At 37.2% G+C, this 22,777-nt stretch overlaps 1 protein-coding gene across 7 annotated transcripts in view; it reads right to left on the reverse strand.

Moving 5' to 3' along the window:
* The window catches only part of ASAP2 (ArfGAP with SH3 domain, ankyrin repeat and PH domain 2), a 92,892-nt gene that overhangs the window by 44,139 nt on the left and 25,976 nt on the right, over window positions 1-22,777 (reverse strand). For all 7 annotated transcript variants that reach the window (XM_074895666.1, XM_074895670.1, XM_074895665.1 and 4 more), the window contains exons 3-5: window positions 21,208-21,353; window positions 12,209-12,283; window positions 10,593-10,642 (exon numbers count right to left, since the gene is read on the reverse strand). In XM_074895666.1, the coding sequence (XP_074751767.1) occupies window positions 10,593-10,642; window positions 12,209-12,283; window positions 21,208-21,353 (271 nt within the window). The remainder of the gene's footprint in view (window positions 1-10,592; window positions 10,643-12,208; window positions 12,284-21,207; window positions 21,354-22,777) is intronic.

Consider the following 22,777-nt stretch of genomic DNA (forward strand, 5'->3'; position numbering starts at 1 on the left):
TAAAATAATGTCCTGACAGATATTCCAAAAGAAGATACTAAATGAGAAGAAGATACTAAGTTCTTACATTGAAGGAAAAACATCCAGAAACAAAACAATGAATTTTAATTGAAACATAGGGGGATCTTTAATCCCATCTGACCAAACAGTAGTTAACAGAGTTCAGTTATGTCACCAGATTTATTGAGTCTTGCCTGTCATCAAGTCATCTTCTATATATACACGGTTTCCTAAGCCAAAATCACAGTTGCCATCTCTACTTGCTACTGAGCCAGTTGGCACTGGGAATGCCGGCCGGCCAGCCGGCTGTGTTACAGACTCCAGAGTCTGCTAGACCAGCTGTCCTAATTCCCTAAAAGTTTCCATGAACATTTTCCAAGAGCTATGAATAAAATGGATTCTCCTGCAGAATATAAATGAATAACCAATGCCTGCCATACAGTGTAACTCCCCTTAACACACTTGTGCATTTGTTACAGCTATTCTCCATATTATTCCTTAAGGCAGTAGCACAATTATACTAGCCAGGTTAGACAAGCATGATATGAAAAAAGATATTAATAAAAGAAATACATGAGGGTGATTACTTTTTGGAGAAAGACTTTTAGTTTGCTACTTGTACCATTTAGAAGCTGAAAATTCTGGAAAGAGCTTCCTGAGGAAATGCTATACTGCTTTTGAACAAAAGGAAGCATTATACAGGAATACAGGAAGCAGATGAGAAGAACAAATAACACACACACTGTTGTACCTCTTCTTGGGCAGTCAAGTGTCTCTCAGCTCTCTCTGAAAAGATGACATGTCTCAAGTGCTCTCTTAACCTGATGTTAACATTACTCTAACAGCTTATGGGAAAATGTCCTAGATGGTCTAAGGACTTCCAATCAACAATATATTCTGTACTTATACTTCTCAAGAATGAGGAACCGCCTCATTTTACATCTCAAGCAGCAAGGGAAAACTAGAATTAATCCCATTAATCCCATTCTGGAACATTCCCACAGGGAAGCATTTTGAACAGCAGTTGAAAAAGCCCCACTAAGCTGTCGGTACTGGCAGCCACAGCAGAAGCAGCCCTGTGTAGTATCCCAGCAGCCAGCACATCCAGCCAGCACTGCGCTCCTCCTCAGCGTGCTGCCAGAAGCAGACATTCAGAGGGAAGGAGGGAACTCCTCCCCTTTGAAATAAATATTCTGAAAACCTTCAGTTGTCTGAATAAAAACTCAAATGCAGAATGTTCTGTCTGCATCAAAAGTAAGTCTGTACTCTTAGCCACTTACTGCCAGTTATGCCATTTTGTACCCACAGAATGCAGAGTCCAAACATAAAAATCAACCAGATGTCAACCGTGAACAAGAAACGTAAACCATGACAAAAAGATTCACAGAAAATGACAAATATGCAGCTCCTTTCTAGCACATACTCTAAGAGAACTTACATCATACTCTATACTTCTAAAAAAGTCAAACCTCAAAGCAAAGATCTCTGTTTCCACATTAACTTAACCATTCATGAGGCCAGAGAATTCACTGAAATGTGAGTCAAGTCTAATAACTATCAGTTGCTATTGTATTTTCATTGTTTACAGAGAACAATACACAAAGGATGATATAACCACCTCTAAAATGTTAAGAGCTTATTAACATGTCATATGGTGTCTAAATTCTAGTTAAACCAAAAGACAACTAATACTGCCAAAGAGTCAAACTTTACGCACAATATTATAGCATACATTGTTTTAAGAAATCTAATTACTTTTAAAGAAAGATCTAGATTTTGGTGAAATAGCCCTTTCCATGATATAATGGATAAATCATACTCCACAGGCAAAAAGTTATTAAACGAAGACTAAACATCTTCGACACTGACATCTACCAAATAATTCAAAGAAATAAGACATCCTTGATGCTATTTGATGGAGCTTCAGGCTCCATGGCTTCAAAAACCTTGGAGATGCTTTACAAAACAAACCTCTCTCAGTAACAAGTTCCAGAGATACATAATGGCATATTTCACATTTACATTTCCTTATTATTTATACTTTCAGTCTCTAACTACATTTTCAGCTTTGTCATCAGAATTTAACCTGTTGTTTTGCTACAGTAATATGCTACCTCCTATCTGACTGATACTACAGGGCGCTTTGTTTCTAGGGAAATAAAGAAACCACATGTAACAGTGTTGCATGCAAATCATCCGAGTCCGAAAGGTTGGCTGTGTTTCCTATTCAAATGCAACTCAGATTCAAGTGTCACTCCACTGTGACATTAACCAAATCCTACTGGCAAAGACAGTTTTATAGCGTACCACTGTGGGAATTGCAAATATTGCAGGGTATTTTCAGACAGATCAATTAAACAAAATTAATAAGAAAATGGGAAACTTTACAAAAATCCTCTAGAAGCAATAAGAAGGAAGCAAATGTTCTGTAAAGCTGCTTTTCTTGAAGTTCGTGCAGCACATATCACATATATAGATTTTGCTGACTAGGATTAAAATCTGAGCACACCCCAGTCCATTTACAACGCAGCTGCACATGACTAATATACAGGGAGCTCAGATTTGTGTAACAGACAAGTAAAGCTGAAATACAGGATGAAGACCTACACAGAAAAGTAGATCAGAAACAAAATAAATGGTCTTGCCTATTCAGTTTCCACTGTATGACTATTTGTACAGCTCCAATTTGAAAAGCAACTGGTTTTCAATATAAATTTTAATTTGTATTTCAAAGAAATTGATTTTGTCACACAGATCATGGTATAAATAAACTTCAAAGCAGGCTTTTTTTTTTTTTTTTTTAACTTTAAAAAGGACAGGACCTATTTTACTGTTTAACATGCCAAAGACTGGTACTTATTTTCAGCCAGTGAACAAGGGTAAACAAAAAGAACACCCTGTGTACATGCAGCAGTAGTGAACTGGCTGGCTGGGCAGCAACTCTGATTATTGTCCTCTCCTTCCCCATAGAGCAGTAAACCTTGCTAGTCTGGATATGTACATGAGAAGGTGCAGAGACTGGGAATAGTGCCTGAGAGGCACAGACTTGAATGGGGAGCACTCTGGAAAATGGATTTCTTCCAAAGGCTATTTTGTTTGACAAAATAACGTTATAAATTTTAATTTAAAAAATCTTTTCTTTGTCTAGTCTTCTTTTTCAGCCTGACTCTCTAACTTCAGCTCTGGCATGCTAGCCTTTCAGCAAAAGAGTCTCCATCTTATTTTATCCTTCTGTGTGTCAAGGCTGATAGTAAAGCACGACTCTCTCTCTTATCACCCCAGTCCTGAATGAAGAAGTCATCCCTTCTCTTTGGAAATGCTGGAAAGCTTCTCCCTTTCCCTCATCCTGCACTGGAGATGGGGAAGAAGAGGGCAGAATGAGCAAAACATGTCCAGATCTTTCCAGTATTTAATAAATAATTTCTGCAGATTCATTGAAAGCTTTTTCACATTCATTTTGCAGGTAATCTTTCAAAATAAAAATTAACATGAAATCTCGGGATCAAAGCAGTATGTTGTGGATGTTGTCTACCTGGACTTTAGTAAAACCTTTGACACTGTTTCCCACAGCATTCTCCTGAAGAAACTGGCTGCTCATGGCTTGGACAGGCATACTCTTCACTGGGTAAAAAACTGGCTGGATGGCCGGGCCCAAAGAGTTCTGGTGAACGGAGTTAAATCCAGTTGGTGGCTGGTCACAAGTGGTGTTTCCCAGGGCTCAGTGCTGGGGCCAGTTCTATTTAGTATCTTCATCAATGATCTGAATGAGGGGATCGAGTGCACCCTCAGTAAGGTTGCAGATGACACCAACTTGGGTGGGAGTGTTGATCTGCTTGAGGGAAGAGAGGGATCTGGACAGGCTCAATGGGCTTGATGGACCGAGGCCAACTGTATGAGCTTCAACAAGGCCAAATGCCAGGTCCTGCACTTGGGTCACAACAACCCCATGCAACACCACAGGCCTGGGGAAGAGTGGCTATAAAGCTGCCCCATGGAAAAGGAACTGGAAGTGATGGCTGACAGCCGGCTGAATATGAGCCTGCAGTGTGCCCAGGTGGCCAAGAAGGCCAACAGCCTCCTGGCTTGTACCAGAAATAGTGTGGCCAGCAGGACTAGGGGAAGTGATCATCCCCCTGTACTCAGCACTGGTGAGGCCACACCTCAAATACTGTACTCAGTTTTGGGCCCCTCAACTACAAGAAAGACAATGAGGTGCTGGAGCATGTCCAAAGAAGGGCAACAAAGCTGCTGAAGGGTTAGAGCACAAGTCTTATGAGGAGCAGCTGAGGGAATTGAGGTTGTTTAGTCTGGAGAAAAGGAGGCTCAGGGGACACCTTACTGCTCTCTGCAACTACCTGAAAGCAGGTTGGAACTGGGTGGGTGTCAGTCTTTTTTCCCAAACAGCAAGAGATAGGACCAGAGGAAATGGCCCCAAGTTGTGCCAGGGGAGGTTTAGATTGGATATTGGGAAAAAAATTTTTTCACGGAAAGGGTTGTCAAGCATTGGAACAGGCTGCCCAGGGAAGTGTTTGAGTCACCATCCCCGGAGGTATTTAAAATACATGTAGATGCGGTGCTTAGGGACATGGTTTAGTGGTGGACTTAGCAGTGTTAGGTTAAGGGTTGGACCTGATGATCTTAAAGGTCTTTTCCAGCCTAAATGATTCCATGATTCTATTCCATGAGTCCATATTCAGATTACCTTCTTTATCACTATCATTCTATGCCACTATTTTCAAGATTTGATCTCCACTTCGTCTTACGTACATACTTCAAAAGGAAATGTAACAAATACCTACAACCTATGAATATTAGTGATCTGCTGAGTCAAGTTAGTGTTCTGAAGATCTAATTTTGGAAAAGCTTGCAGAATTTTCAGATAATTTTTTTAGACATTGTTTAAAAAACAAGTCTACCGAACTGGAAACATCATCAGTTAATCAACCAGCTATGCAGACATCTTCATAGAAGGCTGTAATAAGAATTTGTGCATTCTTGCATTGACTTCAAATGGTTCAGAAAGAAATCATTAATGATAGTTATATCTAGACATGAGCACTTGCGTTTCTGCACAGTAACATAATGCACTTCACCTTACAGCCTTGATCTTATAATCCCATAACCATATTCAAACAACTTGTCTCTTTGCTCAGTTGTGCATAACAGACCTCATGCCCAGCTTTTACAAGGAGAATGGCAAACGAGGAGAGAGACACAGCCTTCCCAAGAAAAGCTTGTTAGTTCTCATTAAGCATTTATGTTTCCTAGCATTAGCACAGCACTTATTAGCAAAGGACTTCTGAAAATAATATATATTTACAGGCCTAAAAAGAAGACACCTGTATTAAAGAAATTAACATTTCTTTCTTTTCAGGAAAGACAGGTTTATGTTTGGAATACGGACACTACTATTCAGCTAAAAAAATGAGTAAATAATATGCTTCAGTAAGTTTATGCTTCTATTTCCTGTGCAAAATGGATACAATGTCTTTACCTCAACATCTACCACAACAGGACCGATTAGGCGGAAGAATGTGGATGAAAACTGGCTCACTGCCTTGTTGAATACGGTCTGCCTGCTGGGAGAATGAGCAGTTTTTATGACATGTGTATTTCTTGCCCATATGCTCCCCCGGCGTGTCTGCCATTAGTGTTTAAGTACATAGGGGAAAGCAACTGCCTCATAACAAAAAGAGCCAGTCTGCACCAATTCTACCAAAAGGACACAGCCAGCCTAGTCCCACTGCGGTGCTGTAGTGGCAGGCAGCATCACACAGCTCTTCTATGGGAAACAAAGAATGTAACTGAGGTCCTAAGAGAAATGCACTGCTTTTAACCACTTTAAAGTTTTAAAAACATTTAAAAATCTTTATGGTTTCAACTGAAGCATGTTAATGAGTGATGGTGAGAAAAGACAAATTATTCATGAATGTCACCTCAGGACATTCCCAATTTTTGATTGAGGTAGACTGGCATAAAAGCCATGGGTTACTTGCTTCTCTTACTCCCTTATTCAAGAACAGTCCCAAGGTATAAAGAAAAATGGATCCAGCCTCCCTCAGTTACTTTAGCTAAGGTGATCTTCAGGAAAATGCTCCAAGAACTTAGGTGCTACAGGGCAAAGAAGTTGCAAAGTAATCAACATTGATGGACAGTGATCCAGGACCATAAGAACAGTTCTTAACATCACCCTTCCAAACAAGACGAGATACACAGCAATTGTTAAACACACTTAATTACATAAAGCTTATTTTATACATAAAGCTTAATTACTTAAAGCTTGAAGTAACAGTTCAGAAATTGTTAAGGGGAAAAGCAAAACAAACTCCATTTTTTAATTAACTGAATTTCTTTTCAAATAGGTCACACTTGGGTATATTAGCACCTGGTATGTCATCACAAAGGTGCAAGTAAGAGAGATGAGATATTGAGGAAAATAAGCTCCAATTCTTCCTTATAAAGACAGAGTATCAAGACAGAAATCAGGATGAAGACACTGTCACTTCTCCACAGAGTACAAAAATAACACTTTGATATCTGGCGCTGAGCTTCACAGGTCTGTACTTGTGACTAGGAAATGCAGATGAACGGTATGATTTTAAGCATATGGTACAGAGGGATATGCAGATAAAGAGCAGTGTAACAGCCTCAAATGGTTTGTTAAACCAAAGGGAAAAGAAGAAAGTAAAAAAAAAATAAAAATAAAAAGATCCTCACATATTTGAAAAAGTATCACTGGAAAAGATAGCTGACTAAGCATAAACCTACAACTGGTTTTGGGCACAGTCCAAACAAGGAGTCATCTAAGGTAAGAGACTGAGGAAGGCTGAGCAAACCTCTGGCTATCAACACCTACACCCACCGTCCCACTCTGACAACACAAGCTGTAGGTGAGACTGAGGTTAGCTCTCCCCGTCCCTTTGCCCTTTTTTGTTAGGCAGAGACTGTGAAGGTATTACAACAAAGAAATTCAATTCATGATTAAGAATTCTTGAGATGACTCTGCATCCACTCACAGCTACAGATGACCAAAATGCACAGCTATAAGGAAGTTCAGATCCATTTTGGACAGCCACAGAATCAAAACAGTTACTGTCTCAAGAAACCTCAGTGGCCTATATAATAGCAACCCAGAAAACCCTCACTGTTTTCCTATGTCCAAGATGTAGTAGATGACAAAGCTGACCTGAACAGATTCGGGCTCAAATTAATATTCTCACCCTAGCTTCAAAATCACATTATTCAACTTCCCATCTCTGATTTGTAAAGACCAACATTCAATAATGAGAGCTGGCAACATCTCAACTCGTCTGTGAACAGATCTTACACACAGGAGCATCTGAGAAATCCCACAGTCCTACTGCAGGGGCAGGGTCTCAGGGAAGTTCCAATTTGAATTTAACTCAACAGAACTATGGAAAATTGGTCTGCAACTTGGCAGAAGTGAGGTGGCTTGCAGTGAAAAACAATATTCCCTGACTGCCAAACTTAAGCCACAGTAAATAATTAAAACACCCCTTGTTTTAAAGAATTTTCTCTTACACAGAATTCCCAGGCTCTCTATCCCAAGCCTCAAGGAGACGATCCTTTGGTCTTGATCAAAGTGAAGGAGTCCAACAGTTTAGACTAAGAGCTTTGAACTCTAGAATACTGATGCAGAGCTTTCATCTAACCACTTAAAAAAACTATAGCACACAGCAATGGTACCAGCCCACCACCTAGAAATATCACAGAAAATGGTAATGGATCTGAAAGAATTTCCTGATGAACATGTGCTACCTTCAGTTTCTGCGTGTTGAATAACCTGACACATAAATGATTTAGAAATAAGCATTGTCAAGGAGGTGTACTTAATTTGTTAAAAAATCTTGCAGAAACTACAGAGGTAACTTCGAAAGGCTTATCTCCTTATAATGGAAAAAGTAACCTGGTTTGGATCAAAAAACAAGCATCCTAAAACCAAAGCCAAAAAGCAGGCTTTCTAAAGGACTGTTGGTTAAAGTAAAAAAAAAAAAAAACAAACCACAAATAAAATCTCATGGTACCATACAAGCAGCATTGGATTCAAACCCACAGATAGAAAATAAACACAATGTCAACATCACATTTTCAGGTTCTGAATGAAGTAACAACACAACAAATGTTTCCAGGTATCTACTGTCATTAAACTCAAATGAGAATCCCCAAATATACATATTCATATACACTTTCTACGGGCATTTTTACTTCACAAGTACTTAACAAAGTTAAAAAACAAATAAAATCTCTGGAGTACCTGACTCTGAAACAGACCACCTGCTCTGACCAAACTGACAATCAAAGTACAAATCTTTACATCACTAGAACATACTCATCCTGGTAAATATTCTATTAGAAACTCTAAAAGCATCAGGAGATCTTGGTCTAGTAGTAACAGTGTTCTTTGTATATGTCCCAGCACCATGCAAATGCACTTAAAATTCTGCACATAAACATTGTGGGATGTCACTATAAATAAGTCATACATAAGTAAACAAGCTTTCAGATCCAGCAGTCAAGCACTGATAGACAATAGCAGACTAAATTACAGGACTGCTCTCTATGGCCCATCCTCAGAGATCAACTACTGTCATGAGCAGTGATGAGAAATCTTAATTACTTCAACAGCTGATAACTGGCACAGCACCAAATGACACTGTTCACTGGGATTAAGAATACAAACACTGGAGCCATCACAGTCTTCCAAGGATTCAAACTATTAGACTGGAGGCTTATCTCAATATTTCAGAATGTCTTGTTATGAAAATCCAGCTATAGCTAGGCAGTTTGAAAAACCAAAACCCACTCAGGTCCTCCTCACAAACTGAGCCTAGAAAGCAGTAATTAGACCATTCTCATTGCTACTCACAAAAGGAATAATGAAATTTAGCTAACTCGCTAAACTTGTAGCTTTTGTGAGTAAACCATGTACAGGAACAATTTCTGAAGACTGTTTGAACATGACTTCAGATGGAGCAACTCAGTGGGCACCAGAGAATCATTATAACTTTGTGCAATTAAAAAAATATTAAAAAATGGCACTAGATTATCAGCCAATCTAGGTGGCTGGGGATCCACAGTTATTTATGTTAAACAGTATCATATGTCATTCTTCTGGACTTGTATCATCACAAATGGTCTGATACACTCAGCAATATTTCAGAAGATCAAAGATGCTGGATGTGTGACATGAAACTTAACCGATAGTCACAATCCAAGTTAATACTGGAACAAGGAATAAAACCTTGTATGAAATTCAGTTGTGCTGATACAACTGACTTGGCCAACCCAGGGAACAACTGTTCCTGATGTAGGGCATTAAACCACTTGAAGATTTACAAGGTACCAAAATTAATTATGTTTGATCTTAGGTGCTTTGTTGCCTCATTTGATTCATTTAGCTGGGTATAAAATTCTGTTATTAAAACTGATTTTATAGCTGTTTATACTGTGCATCAGGTACCTTTAAATAAGTGGGTTACGGTAAACTGCGTTAGACACACAACATGAGACACACTTGACAACTCATCCACTTCTAGTGCACAATGCACCTGCTGAGAGCATCCAACCTCGACATTAAATGCAAAAAACATCCATATCTCTAAACAAACTGCACTAATTAAATGTGGTTTAGTAAGATCCCTGGTACTGGATCGATCTGGAATCATGTGCAGTTTTGGAATGGTAGCAGCAAACAGCCCCAACAGCCTTACCAGCTCGTTGGTAAGTGCCAAAGGCTCAGCATCAAATAAGGTCTTCCTAGAGACCTCAGCACTGGGCACAGTCTCATAAGTTGTGATAGAGTCAGAGACATTACAGTCATTACAACGGTTTTAGGCTACCAAATCCAGAACTGAATCTTGACTTGCATACGCTTGACACTTTGTAAGACATTGCAAAACACTCAGGCATGAAGTATATAATTTATTGTGTGCTCTTCAACTAAAGAAACTTGTTAATTATAGTGAAATAGTAATTGATAAGCAGAAGAAAAAAACAGCAACAACAAATGCTTAAAAGGACATCAAGTACAATTATGTTTGAGTACTTTTGGTAATTAAGGATGAAAACACAGGGTGGCTAACTTTTTATTTTATACAGTAGTGTCCTCCAAAAGCAGAGGAAAGCAGGAACAATGTGGACTTTCATGTGTAGTAGATTATAGGATATTAATATGGATACTACCAAAAATTTAAAACAGTTCTTTCCCAATTCAAGCAAAACTTTCTCAATTGAAGTGGAAGAACATTCGGTGGAAGAACATGCACTGGGAGATTATGCTCATTACTTGGAACTTCATTAAGGAAAGAGGTCTACCACAAACACTAACTGTCATGGCACATACACACAAGACAATTTACTCACTAAATAAGTTGTATATTACAGAATCTGAAATGACTGTGTTAGGCACTTGTATTTTCACACAGCTCTAGTTTTTAATAAAAAAAAAAAGAAAGAAAAAAAAAGCTCAGCTTCCCAGCTAAGACTTCTGGTTGGGACCTTAACATTAAATAACGATCGTTATAGATCTCAGTTATATTTCCCTTTTATTTACAAGTTTAAAAGATACATACACTTTTGTTTCATAGTCCTTCCAAGCTTTATCAAAGGGTTTTTTTAGGTCCTGTCGAGAAAAAAGAAAAAAATACAGTTAGTTTTATGTACATGAAAAATACTGTGGATTTAACAATGAAAACACACCTTGGCTATTTAGAGTTTCTACTAGAATAGGGACTCCACTCTTGAATAGCTCACCTAAGGATTGCGTAAAAGTAATCTTGCACACAGGAAAAACAATCTTGTACACAGAATTAATACACTCATGTTTTTAAAAGTATCCCTAGGATGCTTTTTACAGCTCCATTTTACTCCTTAAAAGGTATAACCACATGTCATCTGAAGAGCACACTATGTAATTAATCAAATCAGCTGTTTTCTCATCATTCCATCTTTGGCCTCACTGGAAAAAAGTGCCTGTCCTGAGGGGGAGATACAGCCTTGGCTAAGGACTTTATTCATCTCACTAAAGTTAAAGAAATAAATTTCCCACTGACTTAATGGGAACAGTACGGGGCATACGGCTCAACATAACTAATTCTGTGAGAATTTTGAATTACTTACGTGCCAAATTCCTTTATTTTTCCCCTCTGAAGAAGCCAATTTAGATAAAATAATCTTAACAAGTTGTAAAATTATTTCACTGATGCCTAAAAATCCAGCAGTTAAAATTCTGCTGGAGTTCAAGAGATCAGCCAACTCCAAAAATGTATTGTTAACTGGCAGATACTAGAAAAACTTCGCATCTACAGATTAGGAACTAATTCTTACAAATCAGCTAGTTATTCCGACAATTATGAAATTAATTAAAGCAGCATTTGATTATTTTCTCAAGTCAGGAATATGCGGCAACACTGTACTGTAATAAATGTATTTATTCTGACATAGAAAAAGAGAAGAAAAAGAGGAGTGGAATGTGGTAAGCAAGCAACACGAAGATAATAAGCCTATCTTACTAAATAATCTACTTTCCTCCAGTAATTTAGAGAGACCATTTTTAGTCTACGTACTTTTTTCTTCATCCTCCAATGTCCTAGAACAATAGCTGCCAGTCACTTCCTGTTTGCTCAGTAGTAAACGAAGGGTAAGCCAAATAAGTTTGTTGGCCATAGGCTTTGAATTTATTATAAACATACCATCATTTGAGTCCCAAATTGATATTATTTCAGATAGGAAATATCCTCAGGGCACAAATAGATTTCAGCTTTGTTAAGAAAAATCCTATGCTCATGCACTCTAATGTGTCTTTCTTAATAATCTGTATAGTTCCAGGTAAACTTAGAAGGGTAAATTAATATATTAATAATAATCCTTTTAAATAAAGTACTATCCCCTTCTCAACTAAGTAAATGCCTAAATTCTTACACCTCTTTTTCTGCTTATCTTCTAAATCTCAGGGCTGCCTTTAAAGCTTCTCAAATGTTTTGTACACACAGCCAACAGCATGCTCTATACGAAACCACAGACAGAAGGGATGACTCAATTCACACATACCCCCAAAATCCCCTATTGTTTATTAAGCTAATATGTTACTTTACTATCCATGCCTTCCATCAAATAAGATTAATACACTATCTAAATGTATTTATTGTACCAACAATAATTTTACATATAAATAAGATGATAAACATACCCCTTTTACTCCTTTCAGGTCTCCCTTCAGCAAACTGTCCAATGGAAAAGTGATTATGTTGTTCATATTCTGAATCTGTAACAAATTACATGAAAACATTTCATGTAGTTAAAATGCAGAACATATATTTTCTCAATTCACATATTTCAGGAAGTTTCACAAGGAAATCTTGTGTATTATTTTCCTAATCCTGCATTATGATGTTTAATCAGTATAGCCAGTAAACAAAGATGGAGGCAACATGAGTTAATTAAACCTACACTGGAAACACTATAACCCAAGCCAGCAGGAAAACTACAGAATTAACTGCTGCTGATAAATATCTCATCCAACAGTGACTGTAAAGTAAACCCACTAATTTTTACATTACCTGATTACCTGAAAACAATCATACAATTTTTCAGCACTTACATATTTTAAGTTCATCAGTATATTTTAAATTAATCCTGTTTATTTTCCCATCTCTTCAGACTTATTCCATAAAATGCATCTTCTATTCTCAGAATAGATGACATCTTACTCTGACAGAAGTTATAAAGAGAAAAAAATGCTGACCTGTAAAAAAGCCACTATTTGATGTTTTCCATGTATTTTTATAAAATGATACATCTGCCTTATTTATCTCATACAAACTTCAAAACAAGGATTTATGAGGTCTTGAGTATGCAAGTAACTCAAGAGGAAATTCAAGAAGAAAAAAAAAAATCAAATTAAGACAACAGTAAAATAATCATGGCTTGAGATAAGTATCTGTATGATATTTTATAGGGAAAAAGAAAGACAGAAGCAATAAGACCATAAGTAGCATATATCAGGGAAAGAAAGACTTCATGTCCAATTCTCTATGATTCAGGGAAAATGTTCAAGGTATGGGCCATAATGTCTAGGCACAGAGTTGGAACTGTAATAACTCAAATGGATTGCACTGAAGGGTAAAAACCAGAGTATTTTAGAACCAGATGATGGAAAAATATCAGGATAACTTTTGCAGCAGTTTGGTGAAGACTGCCTTTGGATGGGTTTCTTTTCTGATGTTATTGTTAGCTGTTCTTTTAAAATGTGAGTTTTTTCAAGAAGCACTGAAATGTATATATGAAGATAGATTTCAAATGTTCAAAGTACAGAAAGAACTATGCATCATGTAGCAACTTTTGCTTCTGTTTTTTCAGGAACAATGTCAGGAACATCAAAGTTCCCATAACCCATCTAGAGAAGAAAGGACACTAACATGAACTTAAAGAAAAAATATTTCTAACTGTGATGGTTCAATCTCCTCACAATGGAAAAATACAAACCATTATCACACTATAATTATTTGGTTGCCTCACTAGAACAGACACAGGGGTCCCATCCCCAGTGGTACTCAACAGCTGCTATTAAACAAACAAACAAAGCCCCCAAACGCTCACCCTTCCTCTGCAAAGATACTACCTGATATTTCATACATCAATTCTACAGGTTAAAGATGTTGCCTCTAAATGGGAAGGTTGAAGAAATATAGAAAATCTGTTCTTTTAAACTCTTACCACAAATCACATTTCATCTCCTTCACCCTACTTTTCCTCCTCCCCAAAAAGCTGCAGGACTCAATCACAGCCCTTTATAATCAACAAGTTAAATTTCAACTCTCTGTGTTGGGTTTGGGTTTTTTTTAAATAATTCTTATAAACATTGAATGAGCACCATCCACATATGCTTAGTTGGCAGCGCTGCAAACTATCCACCTCATAAGCACTCAGCAGTACCACAACATCAGCATATCAACATAACCATGCTCAAAGTTACTAAAATTATACATTGTAGATATAGGAGGTAAGTGAAAAGGTTTAAATCACACAAAACTTAGGTAAAAAAATAAAAAATTCTGGAAGAAGATAGGTGGAATACGTACACCTATGGACACACACATCCAGAATGGCTACCCAGGTGGAGAAGCAGAAGAGGTCTCATCTATGGTATCATCCTGTGCAAAGTATTCTACTTTGTTAATCTATATTATTAGTATGATGTAGTCAAATGCTTAACCTAAAGATCAATACTTTCACAGCCTCCATTTAATTATTTTTCAAAACCAGATAAATAAGCACAAAGCAAAAATAAAGCATTTATCAACAAAAGACTCAAGACAACTGGTTTTTTCCTTAAGTTGGAAAAGAAAAAATGTCAGACCCTGAAGTATTATCCCAGACGTATTATGGTAAACATCAATCAGCCTCCAAAACAGTTCTGGATGTTTCCTAGGATGTCAAGTCATGGGGTCTGAAGTCCAAAGCAGCTTCAAAAAAAGGATAGGAGAAAAACACCAACATTCTTCTTAAAAGTTTGGAGAATATTTGCCTATTCAAATTAATTCCTTTTGTCTGCCGTCACCTGTATATTACTATCAGTCTGTTGTATTCTTTATGCTCCTATTTTATTTTCAACAAATGTGAACATCCATAATGCATAAACTTGTCATTATTAATCTAGTTAGATGAATCATACTTGCTCGTATTTATAAATCAGCAAGCAATACACAGAAGAAAGATCTTACATGTTTTTCCCCTCTTTCTTGAGAAGCTTAAGCTGAAGTATCTAAAAATATAGACCCATTTGCAGCACGCAGAGAAGCATTAATATGCTGCAGCTCCTACTCTGTGTGTATATAGGGAGCTAAAATGTATACATTTGCCTCTACATTTTGACTATTTTATGTTTTAAAATATTCTTTAAAAAGAAATATGCACAAAGATGCAGGAAAGCTTCACAGAAATTAAAATCCTGTGCCAGAGGAACACTAGCAAGTTCCGTGTTTATAAAAAGAGAAAGAAAAAAAAAAATAGTTGACCTGGTTTCCACTTCCAACACTGCTGCTTTGCCAGACTTGCAGTTTTTCCCTGACAGCTTCCAACAAGATAAGACGACAGAGACACGGTAATAAATTAAAACTTCCTAAGTTGGAGAACACTCAGAGGAGGAAAAGAAATGGCAGGAGGGAGAACGTAAAAATAAACAAACATGTAGCTGCCAGAAGTGATGGCAGAGGCAACAGGCAAGCCAACATTTGTGAAGGAGAAAAAATATTTTCAAGTAGTCTAAGAGCCTATGGCTAAACACTGAAGTTCTTAATTTGCCAGCCCTCCTGACTACTTTAATGAGTCTCTTCCAGAACAGCCTTGGATGCTGGTGCCTGCAGTACTTCAATAGGTTTTGTTTTCTAAATCCAAGCAAAAAAAAAAAAAAAAAGCCTTCACTACTTCAGAAGTTAAATATTTTTCTTAACACACTGATAAATACAGCTGACCTTAAAACATTTTCAATTTAAACTAAAATTCCAACAGTTGAACAGTGTATGATATGACTCCTATTGCCATTACTAAATTCTAGATGAGGTCCGTGTACTTGTCTGTGGGCTTCTCAAATCACCAGTGAACTCGGGTGTGCACAAGTGATGGTAGTACTGCTTGCTGACAAATCATTGTTGTAAGTTATTTTCATTTTTTTTATGGCAAGTACTATTGGACTGAATACTTTCCAAGACCTTTCCCAGTGATGTGAGCTTTAGTAGGACAAGGCCAACACAGCAGGGAGCAAGTGGAAATCAGAACATCTGCTACAGATGAGACTCAGTTTGTCTGAACTTTAAGCTTTCAGCATCTAAACGCAAAACTTCAGAAAACCATGTAACATGAAGACTTGTAGAGCAAACTTTCATCTTTGCAGCATGCCTCCCTCCCGCGCACAAGGACACAACACTGCCTTCCTGCTGTCCTCACGCCTGCCCCACCTGTGGAGCAGTGGCGTGTCCCATAGCCCAAGCTGTGTCCCACCAGGCAGGTGGCCGAGGTGGGACATCACCCACCACCCATGTATGCCGTAGGAAAAGTGACTGCAGCGAAGCAGGAGCTGAACACCACTAAGTGTCCACATGGAGCTGCTGGCTCAGCTGCCTAGAAAAATGCCTTCACACAAGATACCAAGTGTTGCCACCATGTACTACTTGGAAACAGCCCTTGTACTACCATCGATACACAAACTACAGGCTGGGAATGTCTCTATTAGGAGTGCAAGATGACAGGAAATATGTTTTTAAAGGTATTCTTGAAAGTATAAAGTGAAGAACTTTAAAAGCAAAGGAAGAAAGAGACTTGAGGTTATTCCAGCCCATCTTCCTTGCCAGTGGAAGAGAATTCCCAATCGTACATTTTCTAATCTAGGTTAAAACACTTAAGTGGTGAGCTTCTACTGCTTTCTCTGGGACAGTTCACCTAATATTTTCACAGCGAGATCCCATTTATATGCAATTATTATTTTCCTCTTCCACAATCACAGTTATCTGTTAGGCAAACCACACATTTCCAATTCTTCTAAGCTTTCTTCATAAATCAACCTGTTCAAACCCGGATCATTTTTTTTACTGTCCTCTGAATTTCCTCCAGCTGGATCAATACCTTTTTGGCAAAGAAATAAAGATAAGATTCCAGGTGGAGCTGAATCCATGCCACTAAGGAGGAATTATTACATCTGGGTTTATATCTTTACAAATGTAAATCAAACAGTACTGTGGGTTTTTTTCCTCTCACCATTAAGCCAGTCTTTCCTCAAGTGTATCAGTGAAAATCACAAACAGCACGACTTAAATCATTAAGCTTCACATACAATACTTCAACCTCAAATATGTGTATCTAGCTTTTTTTATATACTTAACTAAGTTGAGTCCTTCTAAACAAAACATGCTTGTGAAGGTTCAGGCACCAAACATTTTTTTAAAACCTTAGTCTGAACTATTACCCTGGAAAGAAAATTCTGGGCATAAATTTCTTAAGCTTACAGAAAACACAGAAAAGATATTTCCTATTTCCTTCAGTTTTGTTATTTGTTACCTTTTATATTTAAGCAAATCTCCCTTCTTCTTACATTTAAAAACTGAAGTAAAACAGGAGCATATGGTCAGAAAAATATTATCACTGTTCTTCCACTTTTCCTGGCTAAAAATTCAAGGATTATTAATAGAAAAACTTCTCACATAGAATCTCTTCCTCCCAGCCACCTTCCATGGAGTGGAAATATCAGATTCCAGTTCTCTCAATCCAGCATGTTTCATTAGCTTTAAATTTAAATATATGATAAAGCAATTACAAGAGTATGTAGAAGAATAGCAAATACAGAAAAAGGAATTTGTTAAATAACTACTTCATCTTCACTGATTCAAATCCTTTTTCAAGGAGTGCTGACAAAGATGACAGGCAACTACAGATTTTATTTCTTGGTGTAGCAATCTGAGAATAGGATTTAATGGAAAAAAATATTTAAAGTCCAAACATGTTGCAATGAGCCTTTCCTTTTCCTAACATTTTTCATATTAAGACTCTCACCTTTATCACTTGGTGCTAAATTTATTAGGAAAACAGAGTAATTAACAATATAAGCAAGTACCATACACACCTAATTTACCTGGGAACTGTGGATGCTACCATTCTGTCAGGAATTAGCACCAAGAATACCATCAAGAGGCAATACCGTACATGCCCCAAAAGGTACCATGTTACCTCTGAAAATGCTTCTAGTATTTTCTGATAGTTGAGTGCCAAAAAAGACATACTGATTGCTCAATCTTAAAAACATTTCTAATCCAGAAGAAGTTGAAGAAAAATTTGTAGCTTGATATTGGAGCTATGGCAAGAGAAAAAAAAAATGCACAGTATATCGAACAGATCCAAACAATGCAACCATGTTAGAAAGGCTACAGTGAGTAGTTACAAGGACCCGATATACATTACATGTCAATCTATTTCTTCTCTAAAGATGTGTTTTACAAATAATTTCAGAAGTGAAGAACCAAGCTTCTTCAAAGTTTTTTTTTCACTATTTTTATTTATTCACTTTTTTGGTGCATATTTTATGCACTATTTAAAAGTGCACACATAAAAGAAGCATAGCAAAACACATATAAAAAAACCCCAAGACCTGAACTTTAATTTGAATAGTTTACAGTTGAATAATTGGATTCCAAGAAAAAAACTTCAGCTGTTAATTAAATATTTTAAAACAGTGACGCCTTGATATATCCATGAAAACAGTCTTTTGGGAAACCTTTACAAATATTAGAGAAAACAAGAACCTAAAACCCCTGTTAAAGTAGAACAACTTTAGAATGGCTTTCCTTTACCTTACTAAATACAAGTTTAAGGGAAGTCTTTTTGCAGAAGCACTTGAGAGCTACAGCTCTAAATGCCACCCAGGCCAAGAGCTGACAGAACCCATCAGCTTCTAGAAACAAAAGCAAAATATATGACAGAGCAAAACTTGACAGTAGCCTTAAAGCTTTGCCAGTGTTAATAGCTTTGGCATCTGTTCCAGTCTGAACATGTCCTCTCACTTCCTTGCACATTCCCCACTCACTTCAGCTAAAATCTTCTGTGGAAATTCAGTGCCCTGTGAAAATCCAGGCATGAGTCTATTTAGAAAGAATACCTTTCAGAATGTTTTTTTAAGAGCAAAAGGTTGTCTAGTCCTGGCTACATTTTTGATGAAACTATATGCAACCAAGGTATGTTGGATGCTACAAGGAAACACCAGAGGAGAGGAATATTTTTACTGCCAACATGCTTAAATCCTTCAGAGTTGGATACTTTACCACACTGTGAGAATGCATGGAGCTTGTTTCCCATATGGCTATGACTATAAAAAAATAGCACCTCAAATTATTTCCAGCTACTGTATAGGATTTTTTAGACTAGTCAATACCCTTGTAACCTCTTAGAAAACGAGACCTCCATCACTGACCTTACGAACAGATTTTCAAAGTGACCAGTTACCAACAATTTATTCTTGGGGTATTAACTTTTAATAGGCAAAATTACATAAAACTATTATTTTGTTTTATAAGTATTTTACAATTAGAATTCTTTTACAATCAGAATTCTTGCTTATAAAATGGCATTTTCAAACAATAATGAAGTTTCCATCTTTCAGGAGGAAACTACTTTCCTAGAGAGACACCAAATTCAAGGACCATTAGGTTCCTCTATTTTTTCAGTTTTCCTTTGCTAGTCAGGAGAAAGCAAAAAACTTCAAACTTCAACAATATGAAGCATATTAGGAAAAAGCAAACCTTACAGACACCTGTCCTTCACCAGACAGTATGAAAGAAGAGAGAAAGTGCCTGTGCTATTGCAGTGTGTAAAAAAAAAAAAAAAAAAAACCACCAAAAAAAACCCCACATTCATGTTCATGCAAAATTATTATTTGCTTCAAAAATAGAGAAAATCAGAATCACAAACTGAGAAACACTAAAGACTTAGGTACTACCTCATAACATATCCTCATACACATACAAACTGAATTAAAAATACATAGTTACTAGGGAAAAAGCAGTACACAGTAAAAAGATTTAGAAATATTCCTTGGACAAGACATGCGAAATGTTTACGTGGACAAGAGAGGGTAATAAAAACAAGCATGTCACTTCATATACATATTTATTTTGATTTTATTTTTCTTTCCAGCTTGTGTAAGAAAAGTTATTCTTGTCAGAAACATTTTGCAAAGATAGTAATTACTGTTTTTAAGAGAACAAATAGCTAAGTTTTTTTTTAAAACAGCAACATTTTTTAGCTTTCTTGAAAGCTTTAGTCTTCTTGAAATATAATACATTAAAAGGTTTTTCTGGAGAGGGGGTGCAGCTTTTAGTAGATTGCTTTTTAAAAGCACCTAAACATCACATTTCCCAGATCCATTTACCTAATGAAGTCACCATATTGCAATTAATATATGATAGTAGAGGGTTTTTTAGTCAAAAGAAGGTATCAATTAGAAGACCCATTCTATTTCCCCTTCCATATGAGCAGTCTACCTCTGTATGGGAGACTCAGGATAACTGACTGACTCACACTCAATAAGGATGCCTCTTCTGATACATAAACTCAGATAATATTTGTACATCCAGAGACAGTCAAATCAATATGACCAATATGAAATACATTTCACTGTGGATAAATATATTTGGGGCTAGATTTCCTCTCATCAATATCACAATTGGGTAAAAAGAGAGGACAGCATCAGGGAGTGAATGGGACTGCCCTAAATCCCACCAGCTGGAAACATTCCCCAAAGAACTGATTATGACCAGCTGGCTGCAAACTACAGACATTTGGTCTAGACTCACAAGAGCATTTGAAATGTGTCCATCCCACTGATTTCAGCAGGCACAGACATTTAAATGCTTGTAGAAATTTGGGTCATCTCCCCTTCCCAGCCCCTGGTTTAAGGGTTCTGTGGTTTCAAGTAAATTTGGGATTTGGACATGGGAAAGCTCTAGCTAGTAGGATGTCATCAGAATCTGCTCTTCTTGTGCCCTCTGATTAATGTGAAATTGAGGCTGAAAATTCTCCATTCATAATTAAAACTCCCGTTCTTCCATTTGGCTCCATCCCATTTGGCTGACGGAAGAGTGCTTTTAAGCCTTACTGGCTTCAGTTGCAGGATTGGTCCCCAGTGGACACTATTGCCATTATAGCATTGTGTTTGATTTAGTTTTCCTGACTCTCTTCCCTGAGAAGCAAGAGACTCTCTCTTCCGGGGACACTAAAATCTCCCTTTATAAATACAACTGGGAGGTAGGAAAAAGTGAAGTAAAAGCAACATGAGCACAGAGTAAACCAAGTTGGGTTTTGATGGTTTCAAAATTTTAAAGCAAATTGATATGGGTGTTTTATAATATATGTTAGAACTACTTTATTGTGGGAAGCTTTTAGACATGAGAATTGTTGGAAAAGAGTTTTTTGTTGGGTTGGTTTGGTTTTTGTGGTAGTTTGGTTTTTGTTTTTCTTTTGGCTTGGTTTTGGGGGATTTTTGAGTTTTTTGAGCTAGGGCATGAGACATTTTACCAAGCTGAGAATTTTTTAAGAACGGTGGTTACAAAAAGCAAATTGTCTTCAACATGAAGAGCTGTTAATTTAGAAACACAGCCTTTGTAATGGCCTTAAAATTTCAACATGTTTTTCTTAAGTAATTCTTACCAAATTTTTGAAGAGTGCAGTTAATTCCTTTGTAAACACAGAAAATTTTAAAAACGCTGTTCCCAAATCTGGGTCATCCCTGCAAACACAGTTGCCTCCAAATTTCTCCAGTGCTTGTGTATACTGTTCTTCATTTTCCACATGAGCTTCAAAAAGAGCAAAACATGAAAATATAATCAGTAGATAAAAGGTTATTGAAATTACAATTGATTTTTTTTTAATTAAAAATACGTTTCTGAAGATCTCTTGCTAAAAATGTTTACCTGATAAACATTTCTTATTTATATTTTAACATTGATATGCCAGAAATATGACATATCTCACTGACTCTGGTTTACATGTATCTACCCACATGCTGTACAAAGACAATGTGTCAAGACAAGACAGTCATCTGACAGATATCCACTCTAGAAAGACCCACAATATTTCTGCAGCAAACTGGAGACTGCATAACAATTCCCAACACCTGTAACAAACTTTTACAGTCTTTTATTAACACTCTCTAATTTTAATTGTGGCTGTTATGTTTAACTGTGTTCTAAACAAAGAAAGAGAAAAGATGAAGTGTGTTGGCAGAGTCCTGGATCTTACAATAGAAGGCAATTCAACAGATAAAATAAGACTCTCAGGTCATTTTAGGAAAAGGGACTACAAACTGCACTACAGATTCTGACAAAACCCGTATCTATGTTAGCTCCCTGATTCAGAGCAGCAGTGGAGATCTGAAGCAAGTTCCAGCAGTCTGCATTTACAACAACAGGCCAGTTCTCAAAGCAGTTTTGGTTCACAACAACTAGGTTCCCTTCTGAGACAACGAAACCAGCTCCTCTGCCCCTGAAGTGGTCCAGTGCTTAAGAGACAGCAGGTTCTGAATCACAGTGTGGGCTGCACCAGAGCAAGTCACCCAGCACACGCCTAACACTTCTGCCCTTCAGAAACCTTTGAGCTGCATGTGTTGGGGGGTTATTCAGCCCAGGGAATGAGATGAAATCTAGGCCTAAACCAAGTTCCCCTGATTCAAATATAAAGGAAATCTGAGGGTCCTCCGTCTTAACTACTTTGACCTACTGATTCACTCCTAAAACAGCAGATTACTTGCTTGTGTAGGCAGGCATTAAAAGTCCCTGTCAATTTGATCTGTGGAATAAAACAAAAAGTCTTTCCGAACCCAAGCTTAGTGACCATGTCAAGTTTGAGCACATGGACAAAGCACACCAACTTGGCACCTGAGGAAGTTAAGGCCGCCTATTTCTGATTCTAGCTGTGGCCAATTTCTAACACTTCAAAGGAAGTGAGGGAAAAAACCACACCCTAGGAAACAAATCATGCATTAGTAAGAACAAAGACCCTTTCTTGGTCATTATAATGAGATCAGCATAAACTCTGGAGATTATTTAGAGAGGATTAATCTGTTCAAACAAGCAATAACCCAGTTTCATTTCAAGTCCATTTGTACACGTGAACATACTTAATATCCAAAGGATTCTTGAGGTAATGTCCTTTCTCCAAATTTCTATGAATTAGTTCTACAACCTGTTTAATAAACCCACCACACTCCAACTTAAAAACA

Source organism: Athene noctua, chromosome 1, assembly GCF_965140245.1.
Source record: "Athene noctua chromosome 1, bAthNoc1.hap1.1, whole genome shotgun sequence".
Classification (NCBI taxonomy): Eukaryota; Metazoa; Chordata; class Aves; order Strigiformes; family Strigidae; genus Athene; species Athene noctua.